Below are 13,213 nucleotides of genomic sequence, written 5' to 3'. Positions count from 1 at the left end.
AATCAACCTTAAAATTGCATTAATTACAATTGCTCTATTGTTATATTTTTATACAGTACAGCTGTATAACTTTTTTAAAGAATTTTGGAATCAGGTTTAAGTTAGTACATATATAATGTCAATAAGAGATATTTTGTCACTTTGAAAGTATGATAATGAAATAATACATTGAAGTATGAATCATTACATTTTGTGTAAAACTGCAATTCATTATCACTAATAGGAGATGATAATGATGAGGGAACCACAAAGCAACAAGGTGAAAAATCTGGGAAAAAGGGAAAACGTGCCAAAAAGAAAATTGTGGAGGTTGAAGAACCTGTTGTTGGTAAGAGATGTCAAAGGATGCATGCAGCAGGCGATATACTGACTGGTCAAGTCATTTCAAAATAAATGACTTTGACACCACAGCTGTAGAAAATTCTAGAAGCAGCTGTATTAACAATAAGTGTGTATAACGCCGATCCCTTGACTGAAACTGCAAAGCTCTACACTGCTCCACTGTGCCAGATCATTTCCACAAGTTCTTTTGTGAAATTCACAAAAAAATCAAACAGGTCTTACCAAATTACAGTAAAAGAACTCACACTGTCAAAACAGTGTAAGACCGTAGCATGATTGTAGATTTATGCTTAGCCACATAGCTCTAAAACAGTGTCGCCCACAACACACACAAGGTTTGAAGGTTGATGCATTGAAAATGTATTACTCTTTCAACCTTCAGTGATCAGCGATAATGTCTTTGTGTGTGTTTTGTTCGTCTTTGGAACAGAAAGTGGTAGAACATTTTTATGTTACACGTCAATCTGTTTTTTTTCCTCAAATCCTTTTCTGCTGTTTGTCACTGACGTTACTCCTGATACTGACACATGACAGCAAATAAGTTGCTATCCCAAAGGTCTTTGGATAAATGACCTCACCTTTTTAAAATTCCATTCAGAATCATGCTGGATATCACCTTTTCCACCAGCCTACTTTTCTGCATTGTCTTTATTGTCTGTTCTTCATGTTGGTGCTGCTTTTCTTGTTTTGATGTTTTTGATGACTTATTATTTTTTGCTTTTTTCATTAGTGTTGTTTGTCAGGCATTTCTAACATCAAATGAGAAAAATTGGATTGATGGTAATTAAGATGATATCCTCTAAAATTGAAAAATAAAAAAAACAGAAGCGAGTGGTGCCAGTGGTGATAATGGCACCGGGCCAACAGCTGAAAATGGTGAGGGTGCAGACGGCGGTGAGTCAGCAGCAGCTGGCAGGCGTTCAGGCCGTACAAGGCAAGGCCCATTGATCGAGGAGACAGTTAGTGGTAAGATTACTAGCGCTGCTTTAATTGCTGCATGGGAAGCACTTTCATGGACCAAAGTCATCTGATGTATCAATGACTTTTCCAGTGATTTACACGTCAACATTAAACCTGTGTGGCTTTTTAGAAGAGTACAGAAAGATTGGATTTAACCTCGACAGTTGCTTCAAGAAAAGCTACTTGCATTTCATGTACTAATAGCTGTTGCATTAAGCACAAGGTATATTGGTATCGTAATTATTAATATGGTTAACAAACTCGAGTCTTCTGCTTTTTCTACAACAGGACATCATTTATAACTCCTCTTATTTCTAGGCTGGATATCTGCAGGCTATTCTATTTCTTAAAACTTGATGTCTCCGTCCGTCTCATGTATTGTGTGTGCAGACTGTGTGTGAATGTGTATGGATGTATGCATAAGAAAAGGTTGCTTTGCTTGCTGTGCTTAATGTTTACCTTCTTGCTTGCTCAATTAATGATAATTCAGGATGAATCGGTGCATTGAGGTTAATTATTTATTAGACCGTTTGGACATACGGTCAAACTCTTAACTGAACTACTGAACAACTTGTGTGTAAACACACTCTTACGATGGAGCATCTGAAGACTGAAGACCACTGAAATGGACTTCTGAGGATGACCATGCTCTGAAGTATTTTCTGCACAATGAGGACCAAATTCAGATCAACAGAGAGAATGCTTTTCTCTTCCACTGATGGAGGAACTATCAGTCTTAAAAGGGATGCTTCATGATTTAATGTGCCTATTTCTTTTTGGGGAAAACTGAATAAATCTTGGCAAAGAAAGCCTTGTTGATATGATTTTTATGAACCGTGCCAATGTTTCAACTCTGCAAACTCTCAAGTTGAAAAAGGAGACCCCAGAACCTGTGACTCATTAACCAAGAAGGCATCTTCATCAAGATCAAATGAATACAAATTCTGCTGTTCTTATACAGCATAATGTCTTTTTTTTTTAAATCTCAATCGGCATTCAAACATGTATTTTATATTCAAAAAAATAATACATTATAAAATACATGGTAAACAATAAAGCAGATGTTGTCTTTTGATATGATTTTGTTACTGTTAAAGTAAAGGTAGGTGTGAAAACATCTGTCAATGGATGTAAAAGTATTTGTAATTGTAGGTCCACAATTACAAAAACATGCAACTAAAAATTACGTTTACAGTTGTAACTGTTGATTATGCGTACACACTAACTTATTGGCTGACAAATCCTCAGACCCAGGAGTTCACTTTCATGCTGGACTTTCTGACTGCAAAGCCATCATTGGAGAAGCGGCAGAGATGGAGTGTAAAGTGAGCCGTGAAGACTGTGTGGGAATCTGGTACAAAGATGGAGAAGAGGTAACCCAGGCTCTTAATAATATCATTGTGTCAAGTAAATGCTTGAGTTTATTTCCTTAACTGGAGATGGAAATGTGAGCACGTACAGAGGAGCTTTACACTGTGTTCCAAATTATTATGCAAATACATTTCCAATTAAAAATTTGAATTTCAGTTTTTCAATTAAAGTTTTCATTTGTGCTGCTTTTCATGCAAGTTTCCATCACTGACATCAATCTCAGACAGGTTTAGGTATTAGTTTGCAAGGTGAGCCTAATTAAAAAGAACCACTTAAAGAGGTTGTTCCACATTATTAAGCAAGGCACAGGTTTCATCAGCTATGTGAAAAAAGAAGGGTTGTTCTGCAGATGAAAGGCATGAAATAGTGCTATATCTTGCAAAAGGTGTGAAAACAGATATTTCACAAAAAAATTAAGAAAGATCATTGTACTGAGAAAAGAATTGTGTATGATTCAGAGCGCAGATGGGTTCATTCAGATAAAGGTGTATTAAGGAAAGTTTGGTGCCTCTGGAGTCCAAAGAACCTCTCAATGCAGGATCCTCCAGAGAAAGGCTGTGCTGTCAACCACCCTTGACCAATTCCCACAAGGAGACATGATTGCGTTTGGCCCAGAAATACATGAAGACTAACAGTTTTATTCACTGATGAATAACATGCTACACTGGATGTTCCAGACGGATGGAGTTCTAGATGGTTGGCGGATAGCCACCATGTCCCAACAAGGCTGCAATGCCAGCAAGGAGGTGGTGAAGTGATGTTTTGGGCTGGAATCATAGGAAGAGAGTTGGTAGGCCTTTAAGGTGCCCGAAGGTGTCAAAATGACCTCAGCAAAATATGTGGAGTCCCTAACTGCCCATTTCAAGCCATGGTATAAAAAGAAGAACCGTGCCTTCCAGAGTAGATCATTTTTATGCAGAACAACACACCATCCCATGCTGCAAAAAACACCACTGATGCCTTGGCTACTATTGGCATAAATGGAGAGAAAACCCAACTGAGAATCTATGGAGTGTCCTTAAAAGGAAGCTCTATGAGGGTTACCTCAAAACAGCAGCTCTTGGAGGCAATTCTGGCATCCTCAAAGGAAATACAAGCAGAAACTATACATGGTCTTAAAAGGTTAATGGACAAGAGAGTTGTTAAGGTGCTATCAAAGAAGGGCTCCTATGTTAATATGGAACTTGACCTTTAAAGATGATTTTGATTGAAATAGCTTTGATTTGAGAAAAAATACCTCCTAAAGCAAAATATTACTACAGATTTCTGTTTTCACTCCTTTAGAAACTATTAAGTGTTTTGAAACTCAGCTTACAGTATCATTCTTAAGAAATAAAAAATCCTATTGACTGCCAAGTACATAGACTACTATGAATATTAATTTGGAACACAGTGTAGATTAAACTTTTCTTTTAGCTCTACAATGACACATCTTTTTCTCACAGATAAAATCATCAGAGGGTATTACCATTACCAAAGACGGAACTTTCCACAAGCTGAAAATTCACAAAGTCACAGAGGAATTTGCCGGAAAATATAAGTTTGAAGCAGATGGAAGGAAGACAGAAGCCTTGATTGTTGTTGAAGGTAAAACATATTTTCAGATTTGCCTTTTCAGAATTAACATAAAGGCATAAATGGTTGCTTTATTAATTAGAGATGCCCCTCAGGTCTTTGCTTCACTAAAGTACTTAACCTGACAGTATGATACAACTTATTGTATGGCTTTATCAACCATTTCAGATCCACCACGATTTGATGCTGAAGAACTGGAAGCATTTAAAACTCCTGTGACAGTGAAAAAAGGACACAAAGCTACATTCAAGTTATCTTACATTGGACGTGAACCTATAAAAGTACAGTGGTACAAGGAGGGTGAAGAGCTTACGGACGAGTCAAATATCAAACTTGAGCACTCAGATGGTTGCACCCGTCTCCTTCTGAACAAGCTTCAGCGCAAGGACAGCGGTGAAATCAAGATCAAACTGAAAAATGAGTTTGGCACTCTTGAGGCCATCAGCCAGCTTAATGTACTTGGTGTGTATACACAGTTTTGTACAAATTTCATGTGTGGTAATTCTGTTTGCAGCCTGTTTGTATCCCTAACCCTCTTGTAAAATGTTTTTATCACACTAATCAACAGATAAACCAACTCCTCCGATGGGACCTTTGGAAATTGTTGAAGCCTCCTCCTCTAACATTGAATTCAAGTGGAGGCCTCCAAAAGACAGTGGTGGCTGCAAGATAGACAACTATATTCTTGAACGCCAACAGGTTGGCCGCAACACCTGGAAAAAGGTGGGGCCAATTGGTCCAGAGTCTACCTACAAGGACACTAATGTAGACCATGGCAGGAGGTACTGCTATCGAATCAGAGTGGAGACTGAAATAGGCACCAGTGAGCTTATGGAAACGGAGGACATCCAAGCTGGTACAAAAGGTACAAGCCAATATAATCACACTGTTATCTTAGGAATATCAGTTTAAAGGGTTATTTGAACTGTTGAATTTCAAAACAAATTTAATTTGGATTGGGCTGACAATATGGGCAAAACTTCCTGCCATACAAACATTTCTCCTCAGATGTAGCAGTTCATCAACTGGCCCAAGCAGTGGTGCCTTTATCAAAAAATCTAACCATAAAAACCAAATTGGTCTTAATTTTTTAGATTGTTTGGGATTCCTACAGCATAATCCATTCAAACTAAACTGTTGACATTTAAAGAAAGAAATGATGTTCTGATGCCTTTCCTATGTGTACACAGCATACCCTGGACCCCCATCAGCTCCAAAGGTCGTCACTGCCTTCAAAGACTGCATCAACCTCTCTTGGTCTCCTCCAGCAGACACTGGAGGAACCAATATCCTGGGATACAACCTTGAGAAACGCAAGAAAGGCAGCAATTTGTGGGGCCAAGTCAATCCACCAGAAGAGATGATCAGAGGTTGCTTTTCACACTTGAGTGTTTGAAACTGTTTGAAAAAAGGAGAGATCCTATAGTTGCTGTATTCTATTTAATGTATATTTACTATTTTCAAACAGGAAAAGGGTTTGGAGTTAAAGATGTGGTTGAAGGCATGGAGTATGAATTTCGTGTGGCAGCAATCAATAACTCTGGAGCGGGTGAATACAGTACACCTTCTGAATTTGTGTTCGCAAGAGACCCAAAAAGTAAGTGAACAGTTGTGTATAGTCATTGGTCCCTCAATATCTCATACCACCTTAAAATCGCTGCAATTATTATGATTCATGTGTTTCAGAACCTCCTGGTAAAGTCATAGACTTCAAAGTGACAGATTCCACCTACACAACTCTGTCCCTGTCTTGGACCAAACCCAAGGACATTGAGGGGGTTGAGGATGAAGCCAAGGGATATTTTGTAGAGATCAGACCTGCAGAAAACACTGAATGGGATCGCTGTAATGCCAATGCAATAACCATGAATTTCTACACTGTAAAAGGCTTGAAATCGATGGCCATGTACTGGGTGAGAGTTATTGCTACTAATGATGGAGGAGAGGGAGAGTCGCAGGAACTGGATAACTTCATCCTTGCTATGCCCCCTCCTGGTAAGAAGATGGCTCTACAGTTAATTGTACCACACAGTTATCCAAGACTAGAGGGTATTCAGTCAATGGCACAATTATTATTAAATGATAAATTACAGCTTTTTATAATCTTATTATAAAATGTCTAAAGTACCTTTAGACTAGGACTAGTATTACCTGTGGTCCTCTGATATTTTATGATGTCAGTGTTTGGGGTGGTACATTCACGCAGGATAGGTAAAGTCTGTAATGACTACAGACATTTCTGTAGGAAAACATAACTGCAGCATGGCTGCAGCAGTTAAAATGCAGTTAATTCTTATTTCTACATCTATACAGAAAAAAGGCAATTAGGTTCTGCAGGTCTAGTCTAGTTGTAGTCATCTTGAGGAAAACTAAACTTACTTTCTGTCAGTTTTAGTCATCACAGATCTTTTTTTGTTAGTCTTAATCAATTTTTTGTCATGGAAAAAAAGGCTGTCAACGAACATTTTTAGTCATAGTTTCAGTTGACAAAATTAACAGTGTTGTATGTTAAAGTTTGTAAAACCAATCCAATATAGGTTACGATATGCTTAGTAATTGAATTCAGTTAAAAGGAAAAAAAACAGCCTACATCAAAACTTTCCAGTAATGGCTGACAAGGAAAAATAGCAAATGATTGTTAGGGATGGCCAGTTCAATTTCATGTAAGCTTTGGTTTAACACTCCACCCCCCCGATCATGATGAAAATGATGCTTGGTGCAGGAGAGAGGGGAGATGCCGATGCCCCATCTCCAAATTTAGACACAAAACAAGAACTAACTGTACAAAGATGCTAAGTTTTATAGGAGTAGTTGTGTTTGAAGATGACTAGCTTATGCCTTATAAATCAGACCCTGAGCAGGCAGGAGAAAAAAAAGCCCTTTGTGCTCTTACTTGCTGATGTTATCTTTTTACCTGCATTCATCAGGGCGTTATCAGCCGAGATATCATTATTTAGTTCGCAGATTGTTTACTATCTATGTTTTAGTCTCAATATATTAATGAAAAAAGTAGAATTCTTCTTGTCAAGATGTTTGTTTACAGAATTAACACGGCAGCACCACCTAGCGTTAAAACTAAGAATATAACACAGTGAAGAACAAGCTTTATTTTCTAATGTGGGCTTCATTTCATTTGATTTTTGGATGTTTTTTGCAAGTCACATTTGGGCCAATGTCATTGTTAGGCAACCCTGGCATAGAGGCAGAATTTAAGAGATTATTAGACCTTCCACTATACCACCTTGGTAATAGAGACAAGTTTTTATGACTTAGCAGTGTAACAGAATGTTCCCCTATCTTCTGTAATGGATGAGGAGCACACAAAGTAATGTTTTATAGTATGTCTGCATTTATTACAACATCAAATTTGGTTTATAAAAACAGGTTAGGAATGTACATATTCAAAAGATGTTATTTTTCCATGCTTTCTAAACTTTTAACAGCCAACTCAAAGTTGTAATTACTAAAATTTTAAAATATCTAAATACTACTGTAAATTCATCACTTGTCTTGGTTACCCTATATGCTTGAAAATGTTGCCCATCAAAGCAGTTAATGATTAATCAACATTTTTATCCTGCTTTTTACCCAGTGAGACCCAGATTCACAGATGCCAAAATGAAGAGTTTCATGGTGGTGAGGGCAGGAAATTCTGCACGATTCAATATTAACTTTGAGGTGATTATCAAAGAAACAAGCATGTACTCTCCTATTGTGAATATATATAGTGATCTCATTCAGTCCTCTGAAAGATCTGACATTATTAAATTTCCTATTTGCAGGCCTCTCCATGGCCTGAGGTCACCTGGTTGAAAGATGGAGTGCCTGTGTCCAAAAAGGTGACCATCAGCAATGCTGAGGGCACATCCTCACTCCTAATTGCTTCAGCTGAACGCTCAGACACTGGAGTCTACTCTATTGTTGTGAAGAACATTGTTGGTCAAGAAACATTCAGCATTGAAATTAGAGTCACTGGTGAGATTTGCATCTTCTTGCACCTAAAATTTTTCATCCTATTGCAGCCACATGAAAGAAAGAGATGTATCTTTTACTTTAAATTTAGATGAGCCAAAGCCACCGGGCCCTGTGGAGATTGATGAAAACGTGCCTGGCACAGTAACCGTTTCATGGACCGCATCTGCAGATGAGAAACGTGATGACAGGCTGCACTACATGGTGATGAAACGTGATTCATGTAAAAGAACCTGGCACACTGTTGCAGATCATATCTTCAACAATAAATTCACAGCCTGCAACATAATGCCAGGCAGAGAATATCAGTTCAGAGTCTATGCAAAAAATGATATGGGCTCATCCAAACCATCTGAGTCACCAAAGTGGCTCATACCTGCTAAAAAAGGTACGTTTTTTTTTTGTTTTTTTTGTTTTTTTTTGAGTAGTAAACAAATGTACTGTTGACAGAAATTAAGTTTGTAAGATTTTATTAATTTTTTTTTTGAGCAATGCAATGGTTGTATTGCCACCCAAAAAATAACCATTTGTGCAGTTCCATAAAAAAATACATGTTACTATTTTGGGGCAATACACAACTGTTGAAGTCTGATTTCAAGTATCAAGGTTTGCCCAAGTTTTGACATGTAACCCTTAATCTTTAGTACATAATCATATTTCATAATAAGTGTGTAAGGATATAACTAGGACAGCAACTACTATTATTTAGTAATAGATTAATAAGCTAGTTATTTTTAAGTAAAGCAGATAAAAAATCTTCTATCCTTCTGTGTAACAGCGTGTAAAATAAATCTACCTTAGCCTGCCTTCCTCATGTACATAAATCTTTTTAATAAGATCACATTAATGACAATATTGATAAGCTTTGAATGAACAAGTTTTACTTGTGAAATACTTTTGCAGGTTAAATAGAGTACTTTAACTACTAATCTGGCATACATTCCAGCACAAAAGAACTAGCATTTAAGTAATTAATAGTCTATTCATCCTTTTTTCCTTAAAGATACATTTTGGGGGAGAAGGGATAGTGTCAGAAACAGGGACAGGAGAGTGGGGAAGAGACATGTGGGTAAGGAGCCACAGGCTAGACCTGAACCCGGGTCGCCCACATACGTGGGTCACACCTTGAACCACTAGGCCACCTGGGCCCCTTTATTCATCGTCTTTCATACTAAGTCTTAGTCCAAGGTTTATATGTAAAATCTGGAAGTATATTTGATACTTTGTAAAACCGTTTTTAAGACCCTCTTCATACATTTTAAAACCCTTTTGCATCTTCAGTGTCAAACCCATCAAATTAAAAGCTGTTATATATATATTAACACAAAAAGTAAGGAAATTTGTGTTTGGTAGATTATTTCTTTGTTGTAACGATGCCTCTTGGCAATTAATCTTATACAGTTGGAAAGCCTGTTTATTTCCCTTTAAAATGGTGCAACATTTGTAAGGAACATGCATTTGTGGGATGAGCAGCAGAGCTGAGTATGTGGGTTGCGCCCATGAAAAATTTGCCAAATCTTTTACATATATATAAATATGTACACATATATTTTCTCTGTGCTGATTGTAATATAAAAATGTGACTACATAGAAAAGAAAATAGTGGTAATATTTCTTATTGAAGTATTAAGCTTTCTTGGAGCATTTAGAGATTGCACTAAAAGAAAAAGGTACTGGTGTAATACTGTAAAGAAGCAAGAATTAGAAGGTGTAAATCTACTTAATTGGCCTAAGTCATTGTACCACAATCTAGAGGTATGCATTTACAAGTTTTTCATTGCAAAACAGCTAATACCTTATAGCCTTGCGTTTTAGACTTTAGTACTTTTTAAGACTCCGTGGACAGCCTTTAGTTTTCAGGTTGTTTGATACCAGACATAACTTAGTCACTCACTGACTGGTCAGGGGCTATCATATGCTCTTCAAAGCATTCGCTTGCCTTCTTTCTATTGCTCTCAGTAACTAATGCATACTCAATTGTTCCTCTTGCACCTACAGGATGGCAAAATCCATTAATTTTAAATGTCAAACACGCAGTATTTTTATAACACTCATGCATCATCCTGAAAAAATACAGTACTTCAACAGTAGCAGAATGTACAGCACAAAGGCCTAATTGGGTCAACATCATCAAACCAAGGGCCAAAGCATTCAAAATTTTTTCAAGTCCCACACTGCAATTATTTTTTACATGTTATTGTTGATTAAATCACTATTAGAACCATAATAAAGGATGCATATGGTCCAACAGTTAAACTGTGAAATTCATTCATCAAAATAGCTGGCTTGAGATTTACGAGTTGAGTTATGAGTTAAACTAATAATCTATAATTTCATATATACATGGGCTTTAAAATACAGTCTATAAGGCTCTTTAAAGTGTAATGAACCTCCTGCCACTAGAAGCCGCTGTTGCCTCAGTTAACGGCTGCAGCTTTCCTGTCTGAGCTTTCCCCCGGCAGTTCATCGGACATGAACATGAGAGGCTTAGTAGTTAGTGTGTAGTAGGAACAGCACTGTATGACAGTTTTTTAAGTAGTAAATGGAAATAAAGTGGTATGTAGGCTGTCGAGGGTTGAACTCACGTATAACTACTCAACTGAAGTGAAAAGAAGCCAAATATCAAAGGGCGCTATTAATCTGTAAAGAGGAACGAAGGCTGGCGGAGCTAGCTGCTAATGTTAGCCATAATGTACAGAGTATATCTGGGTCACATCAGACATGCTAACACAGTGACCCTGTAAGGAATTTGACTGTTTTCTATGTGTTTTCTCCTTTTTAGACTAGTCAGTTCAAAACAATTTAAATTGGCATTTATCTGAATGGGGAAACAGATGCCTTGGAACATCTTTAACCATAATAAGTAGCAGAAGTAGTATAGCAATTCAAAATTTTCAAAACCTGTTTCAATGTGTTAAGACAAAAAATTAAGCAAAATCATTAAAAAGATGTGCATGCAGAAGGTAATCAAAATAGGTAGAGTACTCAGATTTTCTTATTTTAGTATTTGTGTAAAATCTGATAAGTTTAATTTTGAGGGGCACAGATGACCTAGTGGTTTAAGGGCGCACCCAAGTATGAAGGCAGCCCAGGTTTAAGTCTAGCATGTGGCACCATTTCCTGCATGCCTCTCTGCTATCTCATCTCTATGTCCACTTCTATCCACTGTCCTCCTCTATAAATAGAGGCATAAAAAGCTCGAAAATAAATCTGAAAATTTTTTTTTGTAGAATTATTAAAGGGGTTCTTTTGGTCCAGATAACCAGCACTGGTTGGCTGGACCTTGTCTTCATTTCATGCCATCATTTAGGGATCACTGACATACAGTATTTTAAATCACACTCTACCAGTACTAACATCAAGTTGAAACATATTCTCTTTTTGAATTATCTGAATTCTAATATGAAAAACTGTATATCTTTTTTCTTTTCAGAAAAGTTCACAGTGAACATACCAGAATCAAAGGTCTGTAATCTAACATGTCCCCCAAAGTTTCTTGTTCCACTAAAATTGCACGCTGCACCTCAAGGCTATGAATGCTACATGAGCTGTGCCATAAAGGGGGATCCCACACCTCATGTGACATGGCTTCGTGACAACATCAGTCTGAACACCAACACTAACTACTTCATCTCCAACACCTGTGGAGTCTGTTCTCTGCTCATATTGAGGGTTGGACCTAAAGACACCGGAGAGTACAAAATTGTTGCAGAAAACTCCTTGGGGAGAGCCGAGTGCTCCACCAAACTGACCGTCAGAGGTAAATATTTTTAGTGTGCCTGTGTTTTAATCATACTACCATTGTTTCTTGCAGTGGTATGCATATCAAATTTCAGGATTTGATCATTTGAAACTTACATTTGTTTTTTTTGTTTTTTTTATCTTTCAGAATAAAAGGACACCCTGACCATGGCAGAATCAATTTAACGCCCAACAAACCAAGTTGTTTCTCACTCACACGTTGCATCATTAGAGTTTAGAATATCCTCACAAATGTCGATGTTGTACTCTCTGTTGTTGTCATTAATACCCTTCATTTAAGTTTGTGTACTTTTGATGAACAATTTCCTACCAAGGTCTATATTTAGGATGGGGTAAGCCTAACTAATAGAGATGGACATTAATGACACACAGTCACATGTATCTTGTTTGTCTTCATGTCAGTTGTGCAGTCTCAATAAAATAAAAAAGTTTGAATAACTAAGTTTATTTATGGCATATCTAAAATGTAATATGCATGTTAAGCATCAAAAAGCATGGATGGACATACAGTTTGGTAGCCACTGTATTTCAAGTTGAGCTTACAGTATTGTGTTTTGTTTTGTTTTTCTTTTCTTTTCTTTTTTAAAATCTGGTAGTCTTTGGCATCTGGAACTTTATACTGCTAGTTACTCTTGCCAGATTTTTGAATGCAAGGTATCATCCTTGCTTTGGTGAGTCTTTACAGCTTTACTTTTTTTTCGTACAGTTGTGCATTAGCTATCCTGCCTACAACGGAAACTTAGATACCTGCCTTCCCAACGAGAAAATGTTGGCACTGCCTGATTGGTTTAGCTTTTCCAATGCAGATGCATGTATAATTTATGTAAATAAACATTTCATTCTTGTAATGTGATTTTGAATTCTCAATCTGACTTTAATGTCACATAAACAGTTAAGTGTTGCCCAACCTTCTCCAAGACTGAAAGGATATTTTGCAAAAATGTTAACGCATACATGGTGATTGAACTTGGCACATCCTTTGGCCCTGGGTCAAACCCTGACGTAGCAAACAGACATCAAAATTCATTCCACTTGTCTACCTGCATGAAGGTTTAAGAGAATAATTTATGTTGGGTCTTCTTGTATTACCCCCCTGAAATATTTGTGGAGTCAGATTTAGCCAAGTTTAGTGTCACTGAAGAAGAAAGGGTCAACAGTTGAACCCAGGGCTTAAACATGACTGACCAGTGCAGGATGACACTTCTCAGTTTCAAAGACAAGTACAATGCTA

At 37.3% G+C, this 13,213-nt stretch overlaps 1 protein-coding gene across 1 annotated transcript in view; it reads left to right on the top strand.

Annotated features, from left to right (window-relative positions):
* The window catches only part of LOC121507325 (immunoglobulin-like and fibronectin type III domain-containing protein 1), a 33,653-nt gene extending 20,818 nt beyond the window's left edge, over nt 1-12,835 (top strand). Inside the window, exons 13-25 of the mRNA XM_041783606.1 lie at nt 224-328; nt 2,551-2,675; nt 4,119-4,260; nt 4,417-4,710; nt 4,817-5,113; nt 5,439-5,618; nt 5,717-5,845; nt 5,935-6,243; nt 7,841-7,926; nt 8,031-8,223; nt 8,312-8,608; nt 11,654-11,980; nt 12,110-12,835. Coding sequence (XP_041639540.1) covers nt 224-328; nt 2,551-2,675; nt 4,119-4,260; nt 4,417-4,710; nt 4,817-5,113; nt 5,439-5,618; nt 5,717-5,845; nt 5,935-6,243; nt 7,841-7,926; nt 8,031-8,223; nt 8,312-8,608; nt 11,654-11,980; nt 12,110-12,114 — 2,489 coding nt within the window. The 3' untranslated portion in view covers nt 12,115-12,835. The remainder of the gene's footprint in view (nt 1-223; nt 329-2,550; nt 2,676-4,118; nt 4,261-4,416; nt 4,711-4,816; nt 5,114-5,438; nt 5,619-5,716; nt 5,846-5,934; nt 6,244-7,840; nt 7,927-8,030; nt 8,224-8,311; nt 8,609-11,653; nt 11,981-12,109) is intronic.
* The last annotated feature ends 378 nt before the right edge of the window (nt 12,836-13,213 follow it).

This window comes from Cheilinus undulatus, linkage group 3 (genome assembly GCF_018320785.1).
Source record: "Cheilinus undulatus linkage group 3, ASM1832078v1, whole genome shotgun sequence".
NCBI classification, from domain to species: domain Eukaryota; kingdom Metazoa; phylum Chordata; class Actinopteri; order Labriformes; family Labridae; genus Cheilinus; species Cheilinus undulatus.
The sequence above is the reverse complement of the archived record's forward strand: the minus strand, read 5'-3'. Positions and strand labels throughout refer to the sequence as shown.